Source organism: Aquarana catesbeiana, linkage group LG08, assembly GCF_042186555.1.
Source record: "Aquarana catesbeiana isolate 2022-GZ linkage group LG08, ASM4218655v1, whole genome shotgun sequence".
NCBI lineage: Eukaryota > Metazoa > Chordata > Amphibia > Anura > Ranidae > Aquarana > Aquarana catesbeiana.
Genome location: NC_133331.1, coordinates 10,649,024 through 10,674,749, shown reverse-complemented (window position 1 = coordinate 10,674,749; position 25,726 = coordinate 10,649,024). Strand labels below are relative to the sequence as shown.

Below are 25,726 nucleotides of genomic sequence, written 5' to 3'. Positions count from 1 at the left end.
ATTGTTTTTGGGCTTTGAATGTCATAAATCCAGAGGTCTTCAGGCGACTCTGAGAGCGCTGGGTACAAATGCATCTCGCTATTCCATTGCATTCCTATCCAGCTCTCCAGCCAGGAAATTGTATCGTTTCCATTTTTAGGAATAGTTAGACTTGGGATTTCCTTTCACTTTAGGCATGAAGAAGTTCATTTCAGCAGTTCGGACATAGAAAGAACTTTCATTTGGATCTTTTTATTTTTTATTTTTTTAACTCACAGTACACCGGTTCTGTCAATTCGACGCTGCAAAACACAAACATCAACGTGAACAACATTACCTTCATGGACAGCAACCAGAAGAACCAGGTATCCAAAGTGGCCAATTCAGGCATTGATACCTTGGACTTCACCAACATCAATCAACAGGTATGGAAACCATGGAGGGGGGGGGGTGGGGGGGCTTCCAGTATCAGTTTGCTGAACATTGTGAATGGATACAGAACATCATGTATGGGAATTGAATTGGTCGTTGCAGAGCCGTATACACTCGGGTTTAATGTTGCTTTTGTCATGCGTGGTTCTACAGATCGGTATAATTCCATCTCACCCGCCTCCCAAACTGATCTTTCAGTAAACTTAAAATCTCTAGGAATATATGAGTGCAGAGATGTGGGCGGCCCTAAAACAAGACATTTTTCTACCTATAGAGAATGCTCATGGGACTTTTTAGAGTTGGGACAAAAAAACTAATGCCCTCATTACATTATACATCTTTTAACCATTTCATGACTAAGCCTATTTTTGAAATTTGGTGTTTACAAGTTAAAATCCGTATTTTTTGCTAGAAAATTACTTAGAACCCCCCAAACATTATATATATATATGTATATTTAGCAGAGAATCTAGAGAATAAAATGGAGATTGTTGCAACATTTTATATGGTATTTGGTGGTATTTGTGCAGCGGTGTTTTAAACTAAAATTTTTGGGAAAAGGGCCACTTTCATGAATTTTAAAAAATCCAAACAGTAAAGTTACCCCATTTTTTTTTTTTTTTGTATAATGTGAAAGATGATGTTACGCCGAGTAAATAGATACCAAACATGTCACACTTTATAATTGCACGCACTCGTGGAATGGCGACAAACTACGGTACCTAAGAATTTCCATAGGCAACGCTTTAAATTTTTTTTTTACGGTTACCAGGTTAGAGTTACAGAGGAGGTCCAGTGCTAGAATTATTGCTCTCGCTCTGACGATCGCGGCGATACCTCACATGTGTGATTTGAACACCATTTACATATGCGGACGCGACTTCCGTATGCGTTTTCTTTGCTGCGCGAGCTCGCGGGGACGGGCGCGTTAAAAAAAAAAAATTTCCCTTATTTATTTTATTTAATTATATATTTATAAATTGTGTTTAAAAATTTTTTTTTTTTGATGACTTTTATTGCTGTCACAAGGAATGTAAACATCCCTTGTGACAGTAATAGGTGGTGACAGGTACTCTTTATGGAGGGATCGGGGGGTCTAAAAGACCCCTGATCCCTCCTTTGCAATGCAAAGTATTCAGATCGCCACAAATGGCGATTCTGAATACTGTGTATTTTTTTTTAAACCGGCACCATTGGCAGCTGAGTAAACGGAAAGTGACGTCATGACGTCGCTTCTGTGTTTACCATTAGGAGGCTGGAACGAAGCCACCCACGGCTTCATTCCAGCCCGCCCCCAGCCGCCGGAGGCAGCATATTGGTCACCGGGCCTCTCGATCGAACAGGAGGCCCGGTAAGAGCGGCGGGAGGTGGCGGGAGGGGGTGACGTCCCCTCCCGTTCCTCCGGTATAACAGCCGAGCGGCTTTTAGCCGCATCGGTTGTTATACTCGGATAGCCGATCACCGGCTCTAAACAACGGTACCGGGATGATGCCTGCAGCTGCGGGTATCATCCAGGTATAACCCCGAAAAGCCGAATACGCACATCTGCGTACGCTCGGCGGGAAGGGGTTAAACCATATTAAGGTTAAAAGCAAGGTGCAGAGGACATATAGCCAAGCACTGAGAAGATAAAGAATAGAAACAAGTACTGATATTAATCTTGACGCGTTTCGTCAAGTAGTTTTTCACTTTTTCAGGAGTTAATAAAGTCCAAATATATCTGTAGAGAGACCATGTCATTAGAATAAATAATGGTAAAACAAATGCATACCCATCTCCGTGGCACTTGGCAAGGCATTGAGAAGATAAAAAAATATATACATTGGTGTATGTTAGACATGTGCAATTCGTTTTTTATTTTAGGTTTAGGTTATTCAGAGATTTGGAGGTATCCGAATTTCTGAATAACAATTGTAACGGATGTTGTAAAAAATTCCTTTTGTTTCATCTCTTTATTTTCTAACGAATTCCAAATTTTTAGAGCCATCCAAATTCTGTGTAAAGAATAGCTGGTTGTTAAGCAGCGGGTCGGAAAGCCGGCCGCCACGTCCTTAACAACCGATGACTCATCAGCTGTCAGCATGTTTCCCCACTGATAGCTGAATGCAAACAAAAGAATGCCTGCAATCCATACCAGGCCCTTATCTGAGCATGAAGTCAAGTTCCTCCACCCCAAACTCGCTCATCCATGTCTTTATGGACCTTGCTTTGTACACTGGTGCGCAGTCGTGATGCAACAAAGTTGGGAGCATGAAGATGTCCAAAATGTCTTGGTATCCTGACACCTTAAGAGTTCCCTTTACTAGAACTAAGGGGCCAAGCCCAATCCCCAAAAAAACAACCCCACACCATAACCCCCCCCTCCACCAAATGATTTGGACCAATGCACAAAGGTGGAGGAACTTGACTGGCCTGCGCAGAGTCCTGACCTCAACCCAATAGAACACCTTTGGGATGACTTAGAGCGGAGTGTGAGCCAGGCCTTCTTATTCAACATCAGTGCCTGACCTCACAAATGTTCTTCTGGAAGAATGGTCAAACATTCCCATAGACACACTCCTAAACCTTGTGGACGGCCTTCCTAGAAGAGTTGAAGCTGTTATAGCTGCAAAGGGTGGACCAACTCAATATTGAATCCTACGGACTAAGACCGGGATGCCATTAAAGTTCATATGCGTGTAAAGGCAGGCGTCCCAATAATTTTGGCAATATAGTGTATAAAAGATGAGGTTGCGTCGAGTAAATTGATATCAAACATGTCAAGATTTAAAATTGCAAACGCCTGTGAAATAAGTATCATTAATGTAGAACTATGGCCTCCGTATTGCACTCTGCCTACCCTGCAACACTCAGGGTGAGGTTTGGGATGTAGTAACTCAAACAGGATCAACAAAAATGTTAACCAGTGGCGGTCCGTCCATAGGGGCGCTCGGGCGTCGCTCCCCCGGGCAATCACAAAAAATACATAAATAAAATAAAAATAATAACTAAAAAAAATTTTTTTTTAAATGACCCTTTAAAAAAAAATAGAAAAAAAAGGTCCTTTAAGTGCCCTGTGTTCGGGCGCCGGACACAGTGCACTATGGGAGGTGCGACTTCCATGCAATCACGAGATTGCAGACGAGACGCTTCATTTGCAGGCTTTTGACCTGCCTTGTGGCGCAATGGATTGCGCTGGAATACTTGCGCCCGTAGTATCACTACGGCCGGGGTGCATTGATCGAGAGTGGCACCGCGCTTTCCCTCCGAGTTTCGACGTCACTTCCAGTTTTCCTGTGCCAGTGATAAACCGGAAGTGACATCAGCACTTCTGTGGAACGCGCGGCCCGAGCGGAGCTAAGTAAGTAAGGCCAACCGAATGTAACCCTGGAGGCTCATTACTCTGATTGTCCCCAACAACCGCGATCAGTACATGAGCGGTCCCATCATTTTAAACAGGATGCACAAACTGCGATAACAGATTATCATTCCCATGACACCCTTACTGGAGGCTCTGATATGAGGATGTCATAAACTGGAGGAAATTACATTAAATATAACCACGTAATGAAGACTGTATACTAAGTTATTGGCAGATAATATAAACAAGGAAAAGTGGGGTTTAAGTTGATATCATATAGTAATTTCTATACTGTATATAATGACATGCAAAAAATGTATCACATATGCTGGTCAGTACAGAGTTTGCTTTTTTCGCATAGAACTGAAAGATATGCTACTCTGGAATTAGATGAAAATTACATATCAGTGCTAACAGTGTCATTTTTCAGTTTGTTTGTGTCGATCTGGGAGGTTGTGCTATATACCCTGATCTGTGAGGCTGCACTATATACCCTGATCTGTGAGGCTGCACTATATACCCTGATCTGTGAGGCTGCACTATATACCCTGATCTGTGAGGCTAAGCTATAAACCCTGATCTGTGAGGCTGCACTATATACCCTGATCTGTGAGGCTGCACTATATACCCTGATCTGTGAGGCTGCACTATATACCCTGATCTGTGAGGCTAAGCTATAAACCCTGATCTGTGAGGCTGCACTATATACCCTGATCTGTGAGGCTGCACTATATACCCTGATCTGTGAGGCTGCACTATATACCCTGATCTGTGAGGCTGCACTATATACCCTGATCTGTGAGGCTGCACTATATACCCTGATCTGTGAGGCTAAGCTATAAACCCTGATCTGTGAGGCTGAGCTATATACCCTGATCTGTGAGGCTGTGCTATAGATCATTATTGAGTATAAGTGCCAGGAAGCTAGCTGTTAGGTAATTTGGACAGGGTAAAATCCCCAATCCTCACTAAATGCCCGGCGGGTGTGGAGAGGCGACTCTTTGTACATCTTGCCGCATGTATGCGTTCCTTGATCATCCAATCGAGGGCGAATACTGCTGTGCAAAATGTAAGCACATTGTTTCCCTGGAAGCCCAGGTTCTGAATCTGGGGAAGCAACTGTCAGCACTGAGAAGTCCCTCCATACTAAAGGTGAGCCAGCAAACGTACACGGCAGGTGCCGGCAGGGGCCAGCACAGAGGCGGGTGGAGACAAAGAGGCGCAGGCACTAGCAAAGAGTAGATGGGTGACTGTCAGGAAGGGTAGAGGGGGAAGTGCCAGGGAGGCCGATCCAGGACTGGAGCATCCCAATAAGTACGCTCCATTGAGTGACATTGGTGAAACCAGTCAGGGACCAGCACTGCTGGAGCTGAGGGACTCTCCTAGCTGCCAGGGGAAGAACTCCTCCAGTGAGAGTGGGGGGGCAGCAAAGGGAAAGGAAAGGCAGATTCTGGTGGTAGGGGACTCAATTCTTAGAAGGACAGAGAGGGCAATCTGTAACCAAGACCTGAAGCGCCGAACAGTATGTTGTCTACCGGGCGCTCGGGTTCGGCACATCACGGATCTTGTGGACAGATTACTGGGAGGGGCTGGGGAAGACCCGGCTGTCATGGTGCACGTTGGCACTAATGACAAAGTCAGAGGCAGATGGAGTGTCCTAAAGAACGATTTTAGGGACTTAGGAGCTAAATTGAGGAAAAGGACCTCCAAGGTAGTGTTCTCAGGAATACTACCGGTACATCGAGCCACACCAGAAAGGAAGAGGGAGATTAGGGAAGTAAACAAGTGGCTGAAGAGCTGGTGTAGTAAGGAGGGGTTTGGGTTCCTGGAGGACTGGATCGACTTCTCAGTCGGTAACCAGTACTATAGAAGAGACGGACTGCACCTAAATGAGGAGGGTGCAGATCTGCTGGGAATGAAGATGGCCAAAAAGTTAGAGGGGTTTTTAAACTAGGCGATGGGGGGGAGGGTCCAGAGGCAGAGATAGCCAGCGCGGAAGATATTCCAGAGGGTAGTATTGGGGGCATTAGTGGTAGGTTAACCAAAACACAAAAACACAAGGTGAGTATAGTAGCAAGTCCTAGTTGCAATCTCGAAACACCCAATACGAAGACAATATGCGACTGGTCTAAACTATGTGGCATGTTCACCAATGCCAGGAGCATGGCGGACAAGATGGGTGAACTAGAGATACTGTTGTACGAGGAGGATTTGGATTTTGTGGGAATTTCAGAGACCTGGTTCAACAGCTCTCATGATTGGCTGGCAAACATTCAAGGGTATACCCTATACCGCAAGGATAGAGAGGGTAAAAAAGGGGGAGGGGTATGCCTATATATCAAGAATAATGTACAAGTGAATGTGAGAGATGACATCACTGAGGGAGCTAGGGAGGAGGTGGAATCCTTATGGGTAGAGCTCCAAAGGGATAAAGCTAAGGGGAAAATAATACTGGGAGTATGCTATAGGCCCCCTAACCTGAGGGAGGAAGTGGAGATGGATCTCCTATCACAAATTGGAGTAGCAGCAAGGATGGGAAGTGTTATCATAATGGGGGATTTTAATTATCCAGACATAGACTGGGCGGAGGGAACCGCGCATTCATTTAAGGCTCGCCAGTTCGTTAATGTCTTGCAGGACAATATGGGTCAGATGGTAGACGCACCAACTAGAAATAAAACATTACTGGATCTACTGATTACCAACAATACAGACCTGATCACAGATGTGGAAATACGGGGCAATTTAGGTAACAGCGATCACAGGTCAATTAGTTTCAGTATAAATCACACAAATAGGAAACATAAAGGGAATACAAAGACACTGAATTTCAAAAGAGCCAACTTCCCTAAACTACAAACCTTGCTAAAAGGCATAAACTGGGATAAAATATTAGGAACAAAGAATACGGAGGAGAGATGGGTTTGCTTTAAGAGCATATTAAATAAGGGCATTAGCCAATGTATCCCATTGGGTAATAAATTTAAAAGAGCGAACAAAAGTCCTGGATGGCTTAACTCCAATGTAAAAATGCATATAAAAGCAAAGGAGAAGGCCTTCAAAAAATACAAGGTTGAGGGATCATCCTCAGCATTCAGACTTTATAAAGAATGCAACAGGAAATGTAAGGGTGCAATTAGGACAGCTAAGATAGAACATGAAAGACACATAGCGGAGGAGAGCAAAAAAAATCCCAAGAAATTCTTTAAGTATGTAAACAGTAAAAAAGGGAGGACAGACCATATTGGCCCCATAAAGAATGAGGAAGGACATCTGGTTACAAAGGATGGGGAGATGGCGAAGGTATTGAATTTATTCTTCTCCTCAGTCTTCACGAGTGAATCGGGGTTCTTCAGTAACCAAAACTGCAGTGTTTATCCTCATGACACAACACAGGAAGCACCTCCATGGTTAACAGAGGACGGAATTAAAATTAGACTTGAGAAACTTAACATTAATAAATCACCGGGACCAGATGGCTTGCATCCGAGGGTACTTAGGGAACTCAGTCAAGTGATTGCCAGACTGTTGTTCCTAATTTTTACAGATAGTCTACTGACTGGAATGGTACCAGCTGATTGGAGAAAAGCCAATGTAGCACCAATATTTAAAAAGGGCCCAAAATACATCCCTGGGAATTACAGACCAGTTAGCCTAACATCAATAGTATGTAAACTCTTGGAGGGAATGATAAGGGACTATATTCAGGATTTTAGTAATACGAACGATATCATTAGCAGTAATCAGCATGGATTCATGAAGAATCGTTCTTGCCAAACCAATCTATTAACCTTCTATGAGGAGGTGAGTTGCCACCTAGATAAAGGAAGGCCCATAGACGTGGTGTATCTGGATTTTGCAAAAGCATTTGACACAGTTCCCCATAAACGTTTACTGTACAAAATAAGGTCCGTTGGCATGGACCATAGGGTGAGTACATGGATTGAAAACTGGCTACAAGGGCGAGTTCAAAGGGTGGTGATAAATGGGGAGTACTCAGAATGGTCAGGGGTGGGTAGTGGGGTTCCCCAGGGTTCTGTGCTGGGACCAATCCTATTTAATTTGTTCATAAACGATCTGGAGGATGGGATAAACAGTTCAATCTCTGTATTTGCAGACGATACTAAACTAAGCAGGGCAATAACTTCTCCGCAGGATGTGGAAACCTTGCAAAAAGACCTGACCAAATTAATGGGGTGGGCGACTACATGGCAAATGAGGTTCAATGTAGAAAAATGTAAAATAATGCATTTGGGTGGCAAAAATATGAATGCAATCTATACACTGGGGGGAGAACCTCTGGGGGAATCTAGGATGGAAAAGGACCTGGGGGTCCTAGTAGATGATAGGCTCAGCAATGGCAGGCAATGCCAAGCTGCTGCTAACAAAGCAAACAGAATATTGGCATTAAAAGGGGATCAACTCCAGAGATAAAACGATAATTCTCCCGCTCTACAAGACTCTGGTCCGGCCGCACCTGGAGTATGCTGTCCAGTTCTGGGTACCAGTCCTCAGGAAGGATGTACTGGAAATGGAGCGAGTACAAAGAAGGGCAACAAAGCTAATAAAGGGTCTGGAGGATCTTAGTTATGAGGAAAGGTTGCGAGCACTGAACTTATTCTCTCTGGAGAAGAGACGCTTGAGAGGGGATATGATTTCAATTTACAAATACCGGACTGGTGACCCCACAATAGGGATAAAACTTTTTCGCAGAAGAGAGTTTACCAAGACTCGTGGCCACTCATTAAAATTAGAAGAAAAGAGGTTTAACCTTAAACTACGTAGAGGGTTCTTTACTGTAAGAGCGGCAAGGATGTGGAATTCCCTTCCACAGGCGGTGGTCTCAGCGGGGAGCATTGATAGCTTCAAGAAACTATTAGATAAGCACCTGAATGACCACAACATAGGCTGTGCTATATACCCTGACCTGTGAGGCTGTGCTATATACCCTGACCTGTGAGGCTGCGCTATATACCCTGTTTTTTGAGGCTGAGCTATATACCCTGATCTGTGAGGCTGCGCTATATATCATGATCTGTGAGGCTGCGCTATATACCATGATCTGTGGGGCTACACTACTGTATATAACCTGATCTGTGAGGCTGTGCTATATATCCTGATCTGTGAGGCTGCGCTATATACCATGTCCTGTGGGGCTGTGCTATATACCATGACCTGTGAGGCTGTGCTATATACCCTGATCTGTGAGGCTGTGCTATATACCCTGATCTGTGAGGCTGCGCTATATACCATGATCTGTGAGGCTGCGCTATATACCATGTCCTGTGAGGCTGTGCTATATACCATGACCTGTGAGGCTGTGCTATATACCATGACCTGTGAGGCTGTGCTATATACCCTGATCTGTGAGGCTGCGCTATATACCCTGATCTGTGAGGCTGTGCTATATACCCTGATCTGTGAGGCTGCGCTATATACCATGTCCTGTGGGGCTGTGCTATATACCATGACCTGTGAGGCTGTGCTATATACCCTGATCTGTGAGGCTGTGCTATATACCCTGATCTGTGAGGCTGCGCTATATACCCTGATCTCTGAGGCTGCGCTATATACCCTGATCTCTGAGGCTGCGCTATATACCCTGATCTGTGAGGCTGCGCTATATACCCTGATCTGTGAGGCTGCGCTATATACCATGATCTGTGAGGCTGTGCTATATACCATGTCCTGTGAGGCTGTGCTATATACCATGACCTGTGAGGCTGTGCTATATACCATGACCTGTGAGGCTGTACTATAGACCCTGATCTGTGAGGCTGCGCTATATACCCTGATCTGTGAGGCTGTGCTATATACCCTGATCTGTGAGGCTGCGCTATATACCATGATCTGTGAGGCTGTGCTATATACCATGATCTGTGAGGCTGCGCTATATACCATGATCTGTGAGGTTGTGCTATATACCCTGATCTGTGAGGCTGTGCTATATACCCTGATCTGTGAGGCTGCGCTATATACCCTGATCTGTGAGGCTGTGCTATATACCATGATCTGTGAGGCTGCGCTATATACCATGATCTGTGAGGCTGCGCTATATACCATGATCTGTGAGGCTGTGCTATATACTCTGATCTGTGAGGTTGTGCTATATACCATGATCTGTGAGGCTGTGCTATATACCATGATCTGTGAGGCTGCGCTATATACCCTGATCTGTGAGGTTGTGCTATATACCATGATCTGTGAGGCTGTGCTATATACCATGATCTGTGAGGCTGTGCTATATACCATGATCTGTGAGGCTGCGCTATATACCATGATCTGTGATGCTGAGCTATCTATCTGTCCTGTGATTCTGGGGCTATATACTCTGTCCTGTGATGCTGAGCTGTATACTCCTGACACTATGGGTGGAAGTAAGTGGAATACAGGGGACAGACTGGGTTGGATTCTATAGGGCTGTGGCTTATGAGAAGTGGGAGGGGTTAAAAAGGAAGGGCGGGGTCTGGCTCCCCCATCCTAAAACTTCACCAGCCGCCACTGATGGTAACACAATTTTTTTTTCAGATGACCAAAGGAATTACAAAGACGGATCTGACGGCATATGCCAATCAAATGGACACCATCGCTGTGAGTCAGAGTTCTCTAGAACAGTGCTTCTCAATCAATGTGATGGGGGGGCGACTCTGATGTGATGGACGGACTTATGTATAGGGGATCTCTGATATATGGGGGCTTTGATATGATGGAGGGGCCTCTATTGTAAAGGGGGGTCTCTGATGTGATGGGGGACTCTGTATAGGGAGCCTCTGAAGTTTAAGGAGCTTTGATATGATGGGGAGCCTCTGATATGACAGGGGGCTCTGTCGTGTATAGGGGGGCCTCTGGTGTGATAGAGGACTGTCATGTATAGGGGGCCTCTGATGTACAGTATCTCACAAAAGTAAGTACACCCCTCACATTTTTGTAAATATTTTCTTCGATCTTTTCATGTGACAACACTGAAGAAATGACACTTGTCTACAATGTAAAGTAGTGAGTGTACAGCTTGTATAACAGTGTAAATTTGCTGTCCCCTCAAAATAACTCAACACACAGCCATTAATGTCTAAACCGCTGGCAACAAAAGTCAGTACACCCCTAAGTGAAAATGTCCAAATTGGGCCCAAAGTGTCAATATTTTGTGTGGCCACCATTATTTTCCAGCACTGCCCTAACCCTCTTGGGCATGGAGATCACCAGAGCTTCACAGGTTGTCACTGGAGTCCTCTTCCCCTCCTCCATGACGACATCACGGAGCTGGTGGATGTTAGAGACCTTGCACTCCTCCACCTTCCGTTTGAGGATGTCCCACAGATGATCAATAGGGTTTAGGTCTGGAGACATGCTTGGCCAGTCCATCACCTTTACCCTCAGCTTCTTTAGCAAGGCAGTGGTGGTCTTGGAGGTGTGTTTGGGGTGGTTATCATGTTAGAATACTGCCCTGCGGTCCAGTCTCTGAAGGGAGAGGATCATGCTCTGCTTCAGTATGTCACAGTACATGTTGGCATTCATGGTTCCCTCAATGATCTGTAGCTCCCCAGTGCCGGCAGCACTCATGCAGCCCCAGACCATGACACTCCCACCACCATGCTTGACTGTAGACAAGACACACTTGTCTTTGTCCTCCTCACCTGGTTGCCGCCACACACGCTTGTCACCATCTGAACCACATAAGTTTATCTTGGTCTCATCAGACCACAGGACATGGTTCCAGTAATCCATGTCCTTAGTCTGCTTGTCTTCAGCAAACTGTTTGCGGGCTTTCTTGTGCATCATCTTTAGAAGAGGCTTCCTTCTGGGATGACAGCCATGCAGGCCAATTTAATGCAGTGTGCGGCGTATGGTCTGATCACTGACAGGCTGACCCCCCACCCCTACAACCTCTGCAGCAATGCTGGCAGCACTCATACGTCTATTTCCCAAAGACAACCTCTGGATATGACGCTGAGCACGTGACCTCAACTTCTTTAGTTGACCATGGTGAGGCCTGTTCTGAGTGGAACCTGTCCTGTTATACCGCTGTATGGTCATGGCCACCGTGCTGCAGCTCAGTTTCAGGGTCTTGGCAATCTTCTTATAGCCTAGGCCATCTTTATGTAGAGCAACAATTCTTTTTTTCAGATCCTCAGAGAGTTCTTTGCCATGAGGTGCCATGTTGAACTTCCAGTGACCAGTATGAGAGAGTGAGAGCGATAACACCAAATTTAACACACCTGCTCCCCATTCACACCTGAGACCTTGTAATACTAATGAGTCACATGACACCGGGGAGGGAAAATGGCTAATTGGGCCCAATTTGGACATTTTCACTTAGGGGTGTACTCACTTTTGTTGCCAGCGGTTTAGACATTAATGGCTGTGTGTTGAGTTATTTTGAGGGGACAGCAAATTTACACTGTTATACAAGCTGTACACTCACTACTTTACATTGTAGACAAGTGTCATTTCTTCAGTGTTGTCACATGAAAAGATAGAAGAAAAGATTTACAGAAATGTGAGGGGTGTACTTACTTTTGTGAGATACTGTATAATGGGGGGCCTCTGATGTGATGGGGGGGACGGACTTGGTCATGTATAGGGGATTTGATATAATGGGGAGCCTCTGATATGATGGGGGGCTCTGTCAAGTATAGGGGGTCCTGTGATGTGATGGGGGGAGGGGCTCTGTTAGGTATAAGGGGGCATCTGATGTGATGGGGGGACCTTGTCATGTATAGGGGGCTTTGATATAATGGGGAGCCTCTGATATGATGGGGGGCTCTGTCAAGTATAGGGGGTCCTGTGATGTGATGGGGGGAGGGGCTCTGTTAGGTATAAGGGGGCCTCTGATGTGATGGGGACTCTGTCATGTATAGGGGGGCCTCTGATGTGATGGGGGGACCTTGTCATGTATAGGGGGCTTTGATATAATGGGGAGCCTCTGATATGATAGGGGGTTCTGTCATGTATAGGGGGTCCTGTGATGGGGGGAGGGGCTCTGCTAGGTATAAGGGGGCCTCTGATGTGATGGGGACTCTGTCATGTATAGGGGGGCCTCTGATGTGATGGGGGGACCTGGTTATGTATAGGGGGCTTTGATATAATGGGGAGCCCCTGATATGATAGGGGGCTCTGTCAAGTATAGGGGGTCCTGTGATGTGATGGGGGAAGGGGCTCTGTTAGGTATAAGGGGGCCTCTGATGTGATGGGGACTTGGTCATATATAGGGGGCCTCTGATGTGATAGGTGGGCCTGGTCATATATAGGGGGCCTCTGATGTGATAGGTGGGCCTGGTCATGTATAGGGGGCCTCTGATGTGATAGGTGGGCCTGGTCATGTATAGGGGGCCTCTGATGTGATAGGTGGGCCTGGTCATGTATAGGGGGCCTCTGATGTGATAGGTGGGCCTGGTCATGTATAGGGGGCCTCTGATGTCCAGGGGACTTTGATATAATGGGGGCTTTGATGTGATTGGGACTGTGTCATGTATAGAGGGCCTCTAATGTAAAGGGGGATTTGATATAATGGGGGGCCTCTGATGCAATAAGGGACTCTGTCATGTGTAGGGGGGTCCCTGATGTATGGGGGCGCTGATGTATAGGCTTTGCATTACTTGAGAAAATGCAGGATGTTCTCTGATTTGCTCCTGTGTGAGCGACCCCCTGTGTTCAGCACCCCCACCCCCACCCCTGTCACCACTGTGTCATGTCCCACCATTCATTTTTTCCCTTTACCTTTGTTCCTGTAATGAGAAATCGCTTCTATTACTTCCTGAGATGCCATAACCAGGCTGGGGTAGACTCTGCAGGGTGACCTCCGCCAGTGGTTCTCAACCCTGTCCTCAAGGACCCCCAACAGGCCGTGTTTGCAGGTTTTCCTTTTATCTTGCACAGGTGCTTTCAATCGGAGTCAATGGCTTTGGTTTTTTGGAAATTCCCCCAAACATGGCCTGTTGGGGGAACTTGAGGACTGGGGTTGAGAACCACTGCCCTATGCCAGCTCCTATAGACCTAGCTACGTCACCCAGAACCACATCTCCCAAGAGCCCTTTCCCTTCTCACAATGTATGTGCAGGTTCTTGGGAGTCAAGGAAGCAGAATTGTTTTTCCAGGAAAGAAATGATTTTATAGATGTAGAAGAGAACAGAGAGGGGGGGGAATAGGTGGAGTTCTGTAGGCCAGTGGGCGGGGCTGACAACGCTGCCTCTGCTGGACTGAAATGATAAACAGCACTGTCAGCCCCGCCTACCGGCCTACAGAACTCCGCCTATCCCCCCATCTCTGCCCACTTCTACGTCCCATAAAATCCTTTCTTTTTGGAGAAACAATGGCTCCAACAGGAAGTTAGACGCTCACTGGATTTCTGGCAGATCAGCCGGTATTTTCCCGTTCTCGCAACATTTTTAAAAGATCGCTTTTCACAGAAAGCCGCCACCAAGCTGACAGCGGCTGCGAGTCTGATTTAACCCCTCGTCTGCCTTGCCGTTTATAAACGTACCTTGGTAGGCAAGTGGTTGGAGGCAACTAAAAACGTCAATGTCCCTTTAAGACGTTAATCTGTATTATAATATTGTGATACTGAATATCATTTCTTTTTTTTTTATGTAACAGAGCGGTCTTTCTAACGGCCCTTTAAAAAATAATCTGACCAACCAAGCTAACGCTCTACGGGCTATCCAGACCTCCATCAACAACAATCTCCTCCCACAAGTCGTAAGTCTTTATTAGTAAATCTATAACTGATCTTCATCAGGGATTCTCTTCTGAAGTTCTGAATCATCAAAGGAACTTACTAAATTGTGTGTGGGGGAGGGGGGACCTTTATGAAAAAGCCCCGAGGGCGGGACGAAAGTATGTGTAATCTGATCTCTCCTGCTATCTAGACCTTTTTTCACAGCACAGCTGTAAATTGCCCAACTGTACTGCAGCTTAGTGCTTGCCATCTGCTGGCTGGAGAGGGTAATTACACAATGTCCAAACGAAAAGGTCTGCAACTCCGTGTGATGCGCCCTTAAATTTCCATTTATATTTTTTTATTTATTTTTTCCTTCTTTGTCTTTTACATATTTTTTAACACTTAATTTCAATATTTTTTTATGGCAATTTATGTTAAGATCCATAAATATATAATTAAATATACTTAAAATCGTGAGCTCTACTGTATATTTTCATGTTGTAAATGATTTTTTTTTTTTTTCTGAAAATTTCTATAAATTTCTATGATGAAAATCTCAATAAAGATATACTTTTTTAAAAAAAAAAATCCATTTATTAATTTTTTTTTTTCTTTGCCTGTGGGTCAACTGTGGGTATAGGATTGGGTATATGGGATTGTATGATATTTTTTATTTTATTTTTTTATTTTTTTTATGGTTGAACTAGATGAATTTGTGTCTTTTTTCAACCTGGCTAACAATGTAACAAATTAAAGCCCCATGCAGAGCACAAAAAAAGTCCCAGTACACAGAATGTCGACGCGTTTCAGCCCGAAAGGGCTTTAGTCATAGCCATGTATGTTGGCAAACTTTTTTCGTTTTGGATATTTATCTACAGATGCTAATTATGGGAAAAAAATTCCACTTAGGAGTTTATTTATAATATATATTATTTATATATGAAACATTCAGAAGCAAAAATATTAGAAGCGTTCGTGCAAGCTGAACAAAATGTCACTTTTTTTTTTTTTTTTTTAATTTTAGGAGATTTATCCCTGTATCATCAGCCGACCGAAACATCATCATCATTTTATTAAGAGATTCATCCCTGCATCATCAGCTCCATCTAGTGGCCAAAATGCTGTACAGTTTTCTGAAATAACTCAATGAGAAAACTATACCGCTCCATCTAGTGGCCAAAATGTGGTATCGCTTTCTCATTGAGTTATTTCAGAAAACTGTACAGCATTTTGGCCACTAGATGGAGCTGATGATGCAAGGATGAATCTCTTTTAAAAATTATGGTGATGTTTCAGTCGGCTTCCACAAATGTTTCTGACATTCGTGCAAGGAATGTTCTATAAACAGTTCCCATAGTATTCAGATTAAAATTAAATTAAAAAAAAAATGAACTCTATTATAGCCTGTGTGGTATTCCCAGAGTGTTGTACAGATTTTCACCCTGTTTTCTGTAGAGGGAAAAACCATTAACCTGCTTTGGATATTTCTGGCTGTAGAGAGATTTTTGTATCAATAACTTATGTTTTTATCTTCCAGAAAAATCTTAATACCAGTATCACCAATCTCCAAGCCTTAACTGGAAAGTTGCCGGTAAGGAAACATTTCCTGAGAGAGACATGGAGGCTGCCAAAGCTACTTCCAATTTTAAAAATGCCAGTTTTCTGGCTGTCATGGTTAAGGGCCGTGTCAAAGTTGCATTTTGCATTCCCATATAAATTACAGGCTTCACAACAATGATATTTTTGGGGATTTAAGGGGTCTATGTATTAAACGTTGTGCAGATGTGACAACCAGGGCTTTTTTTCTCAGAGAATTGGAGTGACTATTCCGCTCTTCCAAGTCACGCCTTGTCTCCGACCCTTACCCACTTCCAAGCACCGTCCCTTGTCTCCTACCCCTACCCACCTCCAAGTGCCATCCCTTGTCTCCGCCCCTACCCACCTCCAAGCACCGTTCCTTGTCTCCGACCCCTACCCACCTACAAGCACAGTCTCTTGTCTCCACCCCCTACCCACCTCCAAGCACAGTCTCTTGTCTCCACCCCCTACCCACCTCCAAGCACCATCCCTTGTCTCTGCCCTCTGCCCATCTCTAAGCACTGTCCCTTGTCTCCCCGCCACCCACCTCCAAGCACCATCCCTTGTCTCCACCTCCTATCCACCTCCCAAGCACTGTCCCTTTTCTCCACCTCCAACCCACCTCCAAGCACCGTCCCTTGTCTCCGCCCCCTACCCACCTCCAAGCACCGTCCCTTATCTACGCCCCCTACCCACCTCCGAGCACAGTCCCTTGTCTCCGCCCCCTACCCACCTCCAAGCACCGTCCCTTGTCTTCACCCCCTACCCACCTCCAAGCACCATCCATTGTCTTTACCCCCTACCCACCTCCAAGCACCGTCCCTTGTCTCCACCCCCTACCCACCTCCAAGCACTGTCCCTTGTCTCCACCCCCTACCCACCTCCAAGCACCGTCCCTTGTCTCCACCCCCTACTCACCTCCGAGCACAGTCCCTTGTCTCCGCCCCCTACCCACCTCCAAGCACCATCCCTTGTCTTCACCCCCTATCCACCTCCCAAGCACTGTCCCTTTTCTCCACCCCTACCCACCTCCAAGCATCGTCCCTTGTCTCCGCCTCCTACCCACCTCCAAACACTGTCCCTTATCTACGCCCCCTACCCACCTCCAAGCACTGTCCCTTGTCTCCACCCCCTACCCACCTCCGAGCACCGTCCCTGGTCTCTGCCCCCTAGCCACCTCCAAGCACTGTCCCTTGTCTCCCCGCCACCCACCTCCAAGCACCGTTTCTTGTTTCCACCCACCTCCAAGCACCATTCCTTGTCTCCACCTCCTACCCACCTCCAAGTGCCGTCCCTTGTCTCCGCCCCCTACCCACCTCCAAGTGCCGCCCCTTGTCTCTGCCCCCTACCCACCTCCAAGCACCGTCTCTTGTCTACACTCCCTACCCACCTCCAAGCACTGTCCCTCGTCTCCACCCCCTACCCACCTCCAAGCACCATCCCTTGTCTCTGCCCTCTGCCTATCTCTAAGCACTGTCCCTTGTCTCCCCGCCACCCACCTCCAAGCACCGTTTCTTGTTTCCACCCACCTCCAAGCACCATCCCTTGTCTCCACCTCCTATCCACCTCCCAAGCACTGTCCCTTTTCTCCACCCCAACCCACCTCCAAGCACCGTCCCTTGTCTCCGCCCCCTACCCACCTCCAAGCACCGTCCCTTATCTATGCCCCCTACCCACCTCCAAGCACCGTCCCTTATCTACACCCCTTACCCACCTCCAAGCATTGTCCCTTGTCTCCGCCCCCTACCCACCTCCAAGCACCGTCCCTTATCTATGCCCCCTACCCACCTCCAAGCACCGTCCCTTATCTACGCCCCCTACCCACCTCCAAGCACTGTCTCTTATCTACGCCCCCTACCCACCTCCAAGCACCGTCCCTTGTCTCCACCCCCTACCCACCTCCGAGCACAGTCCCTTGTCTCCGCCCCCTACCCACCTCCCAGCACAGTCCCTTGTCTCCGCCCCCTACCCACCTCCAAGCACCATCCCTTGTCTTCACCCCCTACCCACCTCCAAGCACCATCCCTTGTCTTTACCCCCTACCCACCTCCAAGCACCATCCCTTGTCTTTACCCCCTACCCACCTCCAAGCACCATCCCTTGTCTCCACCCCCTACCCACCTCCAAGCACTGTCCCTTGTCTCCACCCCCTACCCATCTCCAAGCACCGTCCCTTGTCTCCACCCCCTACCCACCTCCGAGCACAGTCCCTTGTCTCCGCCCCCCTCCAATCACCGTCCCTTGTCTTCACCCCCTACCCACCTCCAAGCACCGTCCCTTGTCTTCACCCCCTACCCACCTCCAAGCACCATCCCTTGTCTCCACCCCCTATCCACCTCCCAAGCACTGTCCCTTTTCTCCACCCCTACCCACCTCCAAGCATCGTCCCTTGTCTCTGCCCCCTACCCACCTCCAAGCACCGTCCCTTATCTATGCCCCCTACCCACCTCCAAGCACTGTCCCTTATCTATGCCCCCTACCCACCTCCAAGCGTCCCTTGTCTCCGCCCCCTACCCACCTCCAAGCACCGTCCCTTGTCTTCACCCCCTACCCACCTCCAAGCACCGTCCCTTGTCTTTACCCCCTACCCACCTCCAAGCACTGTCCCTTGTCTCCACTCCCTACCCACCTCCAAGCACCGTCCCTTGTCTTTACCCCCTACCCACCTCCAAGCACTGTCCCTTGTCTCCACCCCCTACCCACCTCCGAGCACCATCCCTGGTCTCCAGTCCCTACCCACCTCCAAGCACTGTCCCTTATCTACGCCCCCTACCCACCTCCAAGCACTGTCCCTTATCTACGCCCCCTACCCACCTTCGAGCACCGTCCCTTGTCTCCACCCCCTACCCACCTCCAAGCCCCGTCCCTTGTCTCCACCCCCTACCCACCTCCAAGCACTGTCCCTTGTCTCCACTCCCTACCCACCTCCAAGCACTGTACCTTGTCTCTGCCCTCTACCCACCTCCAAGGACCGCCCCTTGTCTCCCCCCCTACCCACCTCCAAGCTCCGTCCCTTGTTTCCACCCCATAAATAGACTTACTACACTATTTCCAATATGGTTTCCACCCCAAGTTTCTCCATTTCCATACAAGTCTATGAGAATGCAAAACCCACTTGAAGCTGGCCGTAAGGAGGACAACAGTATCTGTCAAATGCGCATGATTTTCTGAAATAACTTAATGAGAATATATACTGCATTTCGGCCACTAGATGCCACTGATAAACATAAGATTTATTATATTACAAGGAATATCGGGACAATTCACTCAGCCTGCACGAATGTGCGCGACGAATGTGTCCAACTAATGTTTTATAAATAGACCCACTACTAAGGATGGGCTCGGGCGTGTTCGCAGTGGGTAATAGCGTAGTGGGTAAGGATGAGCTCCGGCATGTTCGCACAGCCCACGTGCAGAGCCCGCCAGGAGGTCGGCACGGCGCTGCGCTAATCACAGGCAGTGATGTCTCACTGCCTGTGATTAGCGCCATGCCGACCTCCTGGCGGGCTCTGCACGTGGGCTGTGCGAACATGCCGGAGCTCATCATTTCCCACTACGCTATTTCCAATATTGGCTCCATTCCTATAGAATTCTATGAGGATGCAAAACCCACATGAAACTGGTCGGAAGGAGGTAAGTAGTACCTGTCAAAGTGCACAACCCAAAGCCCGCCAACACAGGTCCTTACCCCTCCCTCTCCCAGCATGTGAAAAGAGAAGTAGCAGACTGATGAGCTCACCTCTCTGCCACCCTGCTCTATTCTCCTATCAGTGTGCTCCCTGTTAGCACATAAGCACTGCAGCACAACCGATTGGCTCCTTGTGCAGCTTCTCCCTCTCCCAGTCTGAGCTCTGTGGTTGTGGTGTGGCCCCTGTTGACTTTAATGAGCGATGCCACCTGTCAGCTGGGTTAAATTGGCCATCACGCAAGGGGGGAGGGGCACTGTGACAATATATTTGTGTTCATTATATATTCAGGGATACTCTTATTCCTTTATTCACATTTTGTCTATTTTTTCTGTCTCACATACAGGGCTCTCTGAATGCCGCTCTCGTAGCTATCAATGCCACGCAGAAGTACGTGGACACTCAAGTGGTTTCAATAGTGAAAAATGTGAGTCTTTATAATGGGGTGGAAGGATACAGGACATGTACACATGGCTGCAAATGGCCGTACGGCGTGCACTATGGGAGTTTTTTCTTTGCTGGGAGTGACAGATGCAGCATACAGTCCACCCCTGCAAGTCAATGACAGGCTGCAGCTGTATGCAAATCTACGCAAATCTACATGCCTCCTCAGCCTGCGTTCAACCTTAGGACTTGTTAGGACCCCGAATCACCTGCTGGTGGCACTGTGCTTCCCAGAGTGGAAGGTTGTAGTTCTGGTGTCCACTAGCGGGTGTCTCCCAGCAGTTTCTAGTAATCAGTCTCTACCTAATGCTGGCTGCTGGGAGGGTATATAGGTCCTCCTTTTCTATCTCACCCTGCAGTGCAATAGCAGAGGAGGACCTATATACCCTCCCAGCAGCCAGCATTAGGTAGAGACTGAATCCTGGAAACTGCTGGCTGCTGGGAGACACCCGCTGGTGGACACTGGAGCTACAACTTTCCACTGTAATAGCAGAGAAGGATCTATATACCTTCCCAGCAGCCAGCATAAGGTGGAGACCGATTAGAATTCTGCTCTATTCTAATATTTTATATTATTTTCTATTTTATTTCTTTATATTCTATTCTATTATTTTATTTTCTATTCTGTGTTCTATTCTTTTCAATTCTGTTTTATCCTATTCTTTTTGAATTTCGGAAGACAGCTATATTCTTTCTATTTTTTTCCATCTATTCTATTTTTTTTATTGTATTTTTTTATTTTCTATTCTGTTCTGTTTTATTCTGTTCTTTTTTTTTCTATTGTATTCTGTTCTATTCTTTTTGAATTTCGGAAGACAGCTATAGTCTTTCTATTTTATTCTATTCTATTTTATTTTTTTATTTTCTATTCCATTCCTTTCTATTCTGTTCTATTTTATTTTATAATTTTCTATTCTATTTATTTCTCTATTCTTTTTTTCTGTTCTGTTTTATTCTATTCTCCATTCTATTCTATTTTGATTTTCACATTTTGGAAGATGGCTGTATTGTTTATATTTTACTCTATTCTATTTTGTTCTATTTTATTTTATATTCTATTCTATTCATTTTTTTATATTCTATTCTATTTTTTTATTTTCTATTCCTTTCTATTCTGTTCTATTTTATTTTATTATTTTCTATTCTATTTATTTCTCTATTCTATTTTTTTATTTTCTGTTCTGTTTTATTCTATTCTTCTCCATTCTATTCTATTTTGAATTTCACATTTAGGAGGATGGCTATATTCTTTGTATTTTACTCTATTCTATTCTGTTTCATTCTATTTTGTTCTATTCTTTTATTTTCTATTCTATAAAGCAGCCCAAGTAGGAATTATCATCTTATTTCACTTTTATACTTTATTGTATTTTTTGCAATGTGTTTCCATTTTGAATTCAAATTCATTTTCGAATTTGGACAATTTGTTTAGTTTATTTCGGATTTGTTGAAATTTTTTTTTTCTATTGTGATTCGGAAATTCGGATACATCCAAATCTCTCTCCACATAACAAAAATGTCATCCAAATTTTGATTTTGTAATGAAATGAATTGCCCATGTCTGTTCACGGCATGCCTGGAATGCGACTCTTTTGGGAAACTGTTGAATTGAAGAGTTTACTTCCACTTTAAGACTATAAAAACAAAATTGTTAGAATATTTATTTGTTATTTACCTGTAAAAGTATTTTCATGCAACCTGACTCTGAATTCCCCATTTTCTAACAGGAGACATTGGTGTATCTGAATATAATATTGGGCTACTTTGAGGCCTACATCAGCTGGACAAAGAGCATGGTGAGTGTCGGTGACAAATCAACTTACAGAATAGAGAGAAGGTGGCCGCCCTATGACATCATACTATGTGTTCATCAATTATGACATCATACTATGTGTTCATCAATTATGACATCATACTATGTGTTCATCAATTATGACATCATACTATGTGTTCATCAATTATGACATCATACTATGTGTTCATCAATTATGACATCATACTATGTGTTCATTTATCATGACATCATTCTATAAGCTGAACTCCAGGCAAATGGCTAAACACATGGAGGAAATCCATATACGGGAGCTGTTTTACCTCTCACATGATTTGTATTTCTGTCCATCCAGTTCTGAGATTTACACAGCTCTGCCACACAGTACAGGCCTGGCAGGGGCCTTGGCCTGTCTCTGTTGGACTTTTCACTTTTATTTACCCCCCCATTGAATGGACAGTGAAACAAAGAAGCAGCTCATCTCTGTCACTCTGCTCTCTCCTCCTATCAGCATGCGCCCCACGCTGATTGGCTCCTTGTGCTGCTTCCCCCCTCCCCTTTTCTGACTCCTGCTGTACTGCAAGAGGTCAATCTCAAGAACAGATAAATACATTTGGTTTTTAGCCAACATTTTTGAGATGCTGAGCTTCTTCTACTCTAATGATATTAAGATCAGCCGTACCTGTGCAATTCTGGGGGGGGGGGGGGGTGCTGACTGCTATAATAATCACATGACCCCAGTGTTGTAATTGCATTGAAGCATTGCAGGACATTGCTAGGAATGCCTGATCTTCAGTCCTAAGCTTTAGAGCAGATGTCTCCAAACTTTCTAAACAAAGGGCCAGGTTACTGTCCTTCAGACTTTAGGAGGGCCGGGCTGTGGTCAGTGGGGAGTAGAAAAGGTCCAGATATCAGTGGGAAAAAATAAGGCCCCTTGTTTATTTCAGTTGCATCCCATTATTGGTGTAATTGAGAGGAATTGTGCCCCATCATCACTGCCATTGGGCCCCATCGTTGGTGTCATTGGTCCCATTGTTGGTGTCACTGGGAGGAATTGTGCTCCCTTCATTAGTGTCAGTGGGGGGAATTATGTCCCATTGTTGGTATCAGTGGATGAAATAGTGCCCCATCATTGGTGTCAGTGGTGGGAGGAATAGTGCCCCATCATTGGTGTCAGTGGGAGGAATAGTGCCCCATCATTGGTGTCAGTGGGAGGAATAGTGCCCCATCATTGGTGTCAGTGGGAGGAATAGTGTCCCATCATTGGTGTCACTGGGAGGAATTGTGCTCCCTTCATTAGTGTCAGTGGGAGGAATTATGTCCCATTGTTGGTATCAGTGGATGAAATAGTGCCCCATCATTGGTATCAGTGGGAGGAATAGTGCCCCATCATTGGTATCAGTGGGAGGAATAGTGCCCCATCATTGGTATCAATGGGAGGAATATTGCCCCATCATTGGTATCAATGGGAGGAATATTGCCCCATCATTGGTATCAGTGGGAGGAATAGTGCCCCATCATTGGTATCAGTGGGAAAAATAGTGTCCCATCATTGGTATCAGTTGGAGGAATAGTGCCCCATCATTGGTGTCAGTGGGAGGAATAGTGCCCCATCATTGGTGTCAGTGGGAGGAATAGTGCCCCATCATTGGTATCAGTGGGAAAAATAGTGTCCCATCATTAGTATCAGTGGGAAGAATAGTGCCCCATCATTGGTGTCAGTGGGAGGAATAGTGCCTCATCATTGGTATCAGTGGGAGAAGTAGTGCCCCATCATTGGTATCAGTGGGAAAAATAGTGTCCCATCATTAGTATCAGTGGGAGGAATAGTGTCCCATCATTGGTGTCAGTGGGAGGAATAGTGTCCCATCATTGGTATCAGTGGGAGGAATAGTGCCCCATCATTGGTATCAGTGGGAGGAATAGTGCCCCATCATTGGTATCAGTGGGAGGAATAGTGCCCCATCATTAGTATCAGTGGGAGGAATAGTGTCCCATCATTAGTATCAGTGGGAGGAATAGTGCCCCATCATTGGTATCAGTGGGAGGAATAGTGCCCCATCATTGGTATCAGTGGGAGGAATAGTGCCCCATCATTAGTATCAGTGGGAGGAATAGTGCCCCATCATTAGTATCAGTGGGAGGAATAGTGCCCCATCATTGGTATCAGTGGGAGGAATAGTGTCCCATCATTGGTGTCAGTGGGAGGAATAGTGCCCCATCATTGGTATCAGTGGGAAAAATAGTGTCCCATCATTAGTATCAGTGGGAGGAATAGTGTCCCATCATTGGTATCAGTGGGAGGAATAGTGTCCCATCATTGGTATCAGTGGGAGGAATAGTGTCCCATCATTGGTATCAGTGGGAGGAATAGTGTCCCATCATTGGTATCAGTGGGAGGAATAGTGCCCCATCATTGGTATCAGTGGGAGGAATAGTGTCCCATCATTGGTGTCAGTGGGAGGAATAGTGTCCCATCATTGGTGTCAGTGGGAGGAATAGTGCCCCATCATTGGTGTCAGTGGGAGGAATAGTGCCCCATCATTGGTGTCAGTGGGAGGAATAGTGTCCCATCATTGGTGTCAGTGGGAGGAATAGTGCCCCATCATTGGTGTCAATAGGAGGAATAGTGCCCCATCATTGGTGTCAGTGGGAGGAATAGTGTCCCAAGGGGCGGATAAAAACAAGCAAAGGGTTGCATCTCCCCCCCCCCCCTCCCCCGGGCCGCAGTTTGGGGACCACTGCTATGGAGTGTTGAGCCATTTACAAAAGCAGGGGGATAGCTATAAAGACATAATATTTTTTTGAATGCAAAAGAAAACCCACCATTCACAATTTGAAAGATGTTTTAAAAATTCCATCACAGAGGCAGAAAAATGAATATATATATTTTTTGGATAGTGGGCGGAGTCATGCAAACCATTGCTTTGTCCCTTTTGTGGCCAACAACATCCAGAAACATCAGTTTATGGTACAGATACAATCCTATATTACAGAGCCATTTATTCCAACTGTTTCGGGCTTTTTGGTCCTTCATCAGTGCAGTGTATGGAAGCCATGACTTCTATAGAGTGGGGCTTGGGACCCAATGAGACCGTATAACCATAGAGGTTAAGATGAGAAGGGACCAAAGGAGTCAAAAGACCTTCAACCGGATCAGTGCTTAGCGCTGTAAAGACTTTTGACAATAGGTAAACATTACTACCATTGGCCCAGATGCACATCCAGAACCGCTGCTTTATAAAACAGATACAGATAAATATTATGGAGCCGTTTTTATTCCTAACTGAATGCAGCTGTTTCAGGTTAGTTGTCCAGCAACAACCTTAACCTTATTATAGAACAATGAAATGTTTGTGTATATTGATAAAGTACAAACAGATGGTTCTTCTTTTACATATTGTACATTATTATGCTTGTTGTAGTACACTAATATGACCGCTAGATGGCAGTGGTTCTCCAGTTTTAGATATTGTACGTCATTATGCTTCATGTAGTACATTAATATGGCCACTAGATGGCAGTAATTCTCCAATTTTGCATATTGTACATCATTATGCTTTATGCATTACACTAATATGACCACTAGATGACAATGGTTCTCCACCGTTGCATATTGCTCATCATTATTCTTGTTGCAGTACACTAATAGGACCAATAGGTGGCAGTAGTTCTCCAATTTTGAATATTGTACATTCTTATGCTTGATGTTTTACATTAATATGGCCACTAGATGGCATCCTCTGCCCCCCTTTACATCACCCCCCATAGTAGTGTCCTCTGCCCCCCCCCCTTTACATCAACCCCCCATAGTAGTGTCCTCTGCCCACTTCACATCA

The 25,726-nt window shown here is 45.7% G+C and overlaps 1 protein-coding gene across 4 annotated transcripts in view; it reads left to right on the top strand.

Moving 5' to 3' along the window:
• The window catches only part of LOC141105580 (prominin-1-A-like), a 211,711-nt gene that overhangs the window by 167,199 nt on the left and 18,786 nt on the right, over nt 1–25,726 (top strand). For all 4 annotated transcript variants that reach the window (XM_073595502.1, XM_073595500.1, XM_073595499.1 and 1 more), the window contains exons 16-21: nt 258–404; nt 10,280–10,342; nt 14,345–14,446; nt 15,946–15,999; nt 20,019–20,099; nt 21,844–21,912. In XM_073595502.1, the coding sequence (XP_073451603.1) occupies nt 258–404; nt 10,280–10,342; nt 14,345–14,446; nt 15,946–15,999; nt 20,019–20,099; nt 21,844–21,912 (516 nt within the window). The remainder of the gene's footprint in view (nt 1–257; nt 405–10,279; nt 10,343–14,344; nt 14,447–15,945; nt 16,000–20,018; nt 20,100–21,843; nt 21,913–25,726) is intronic.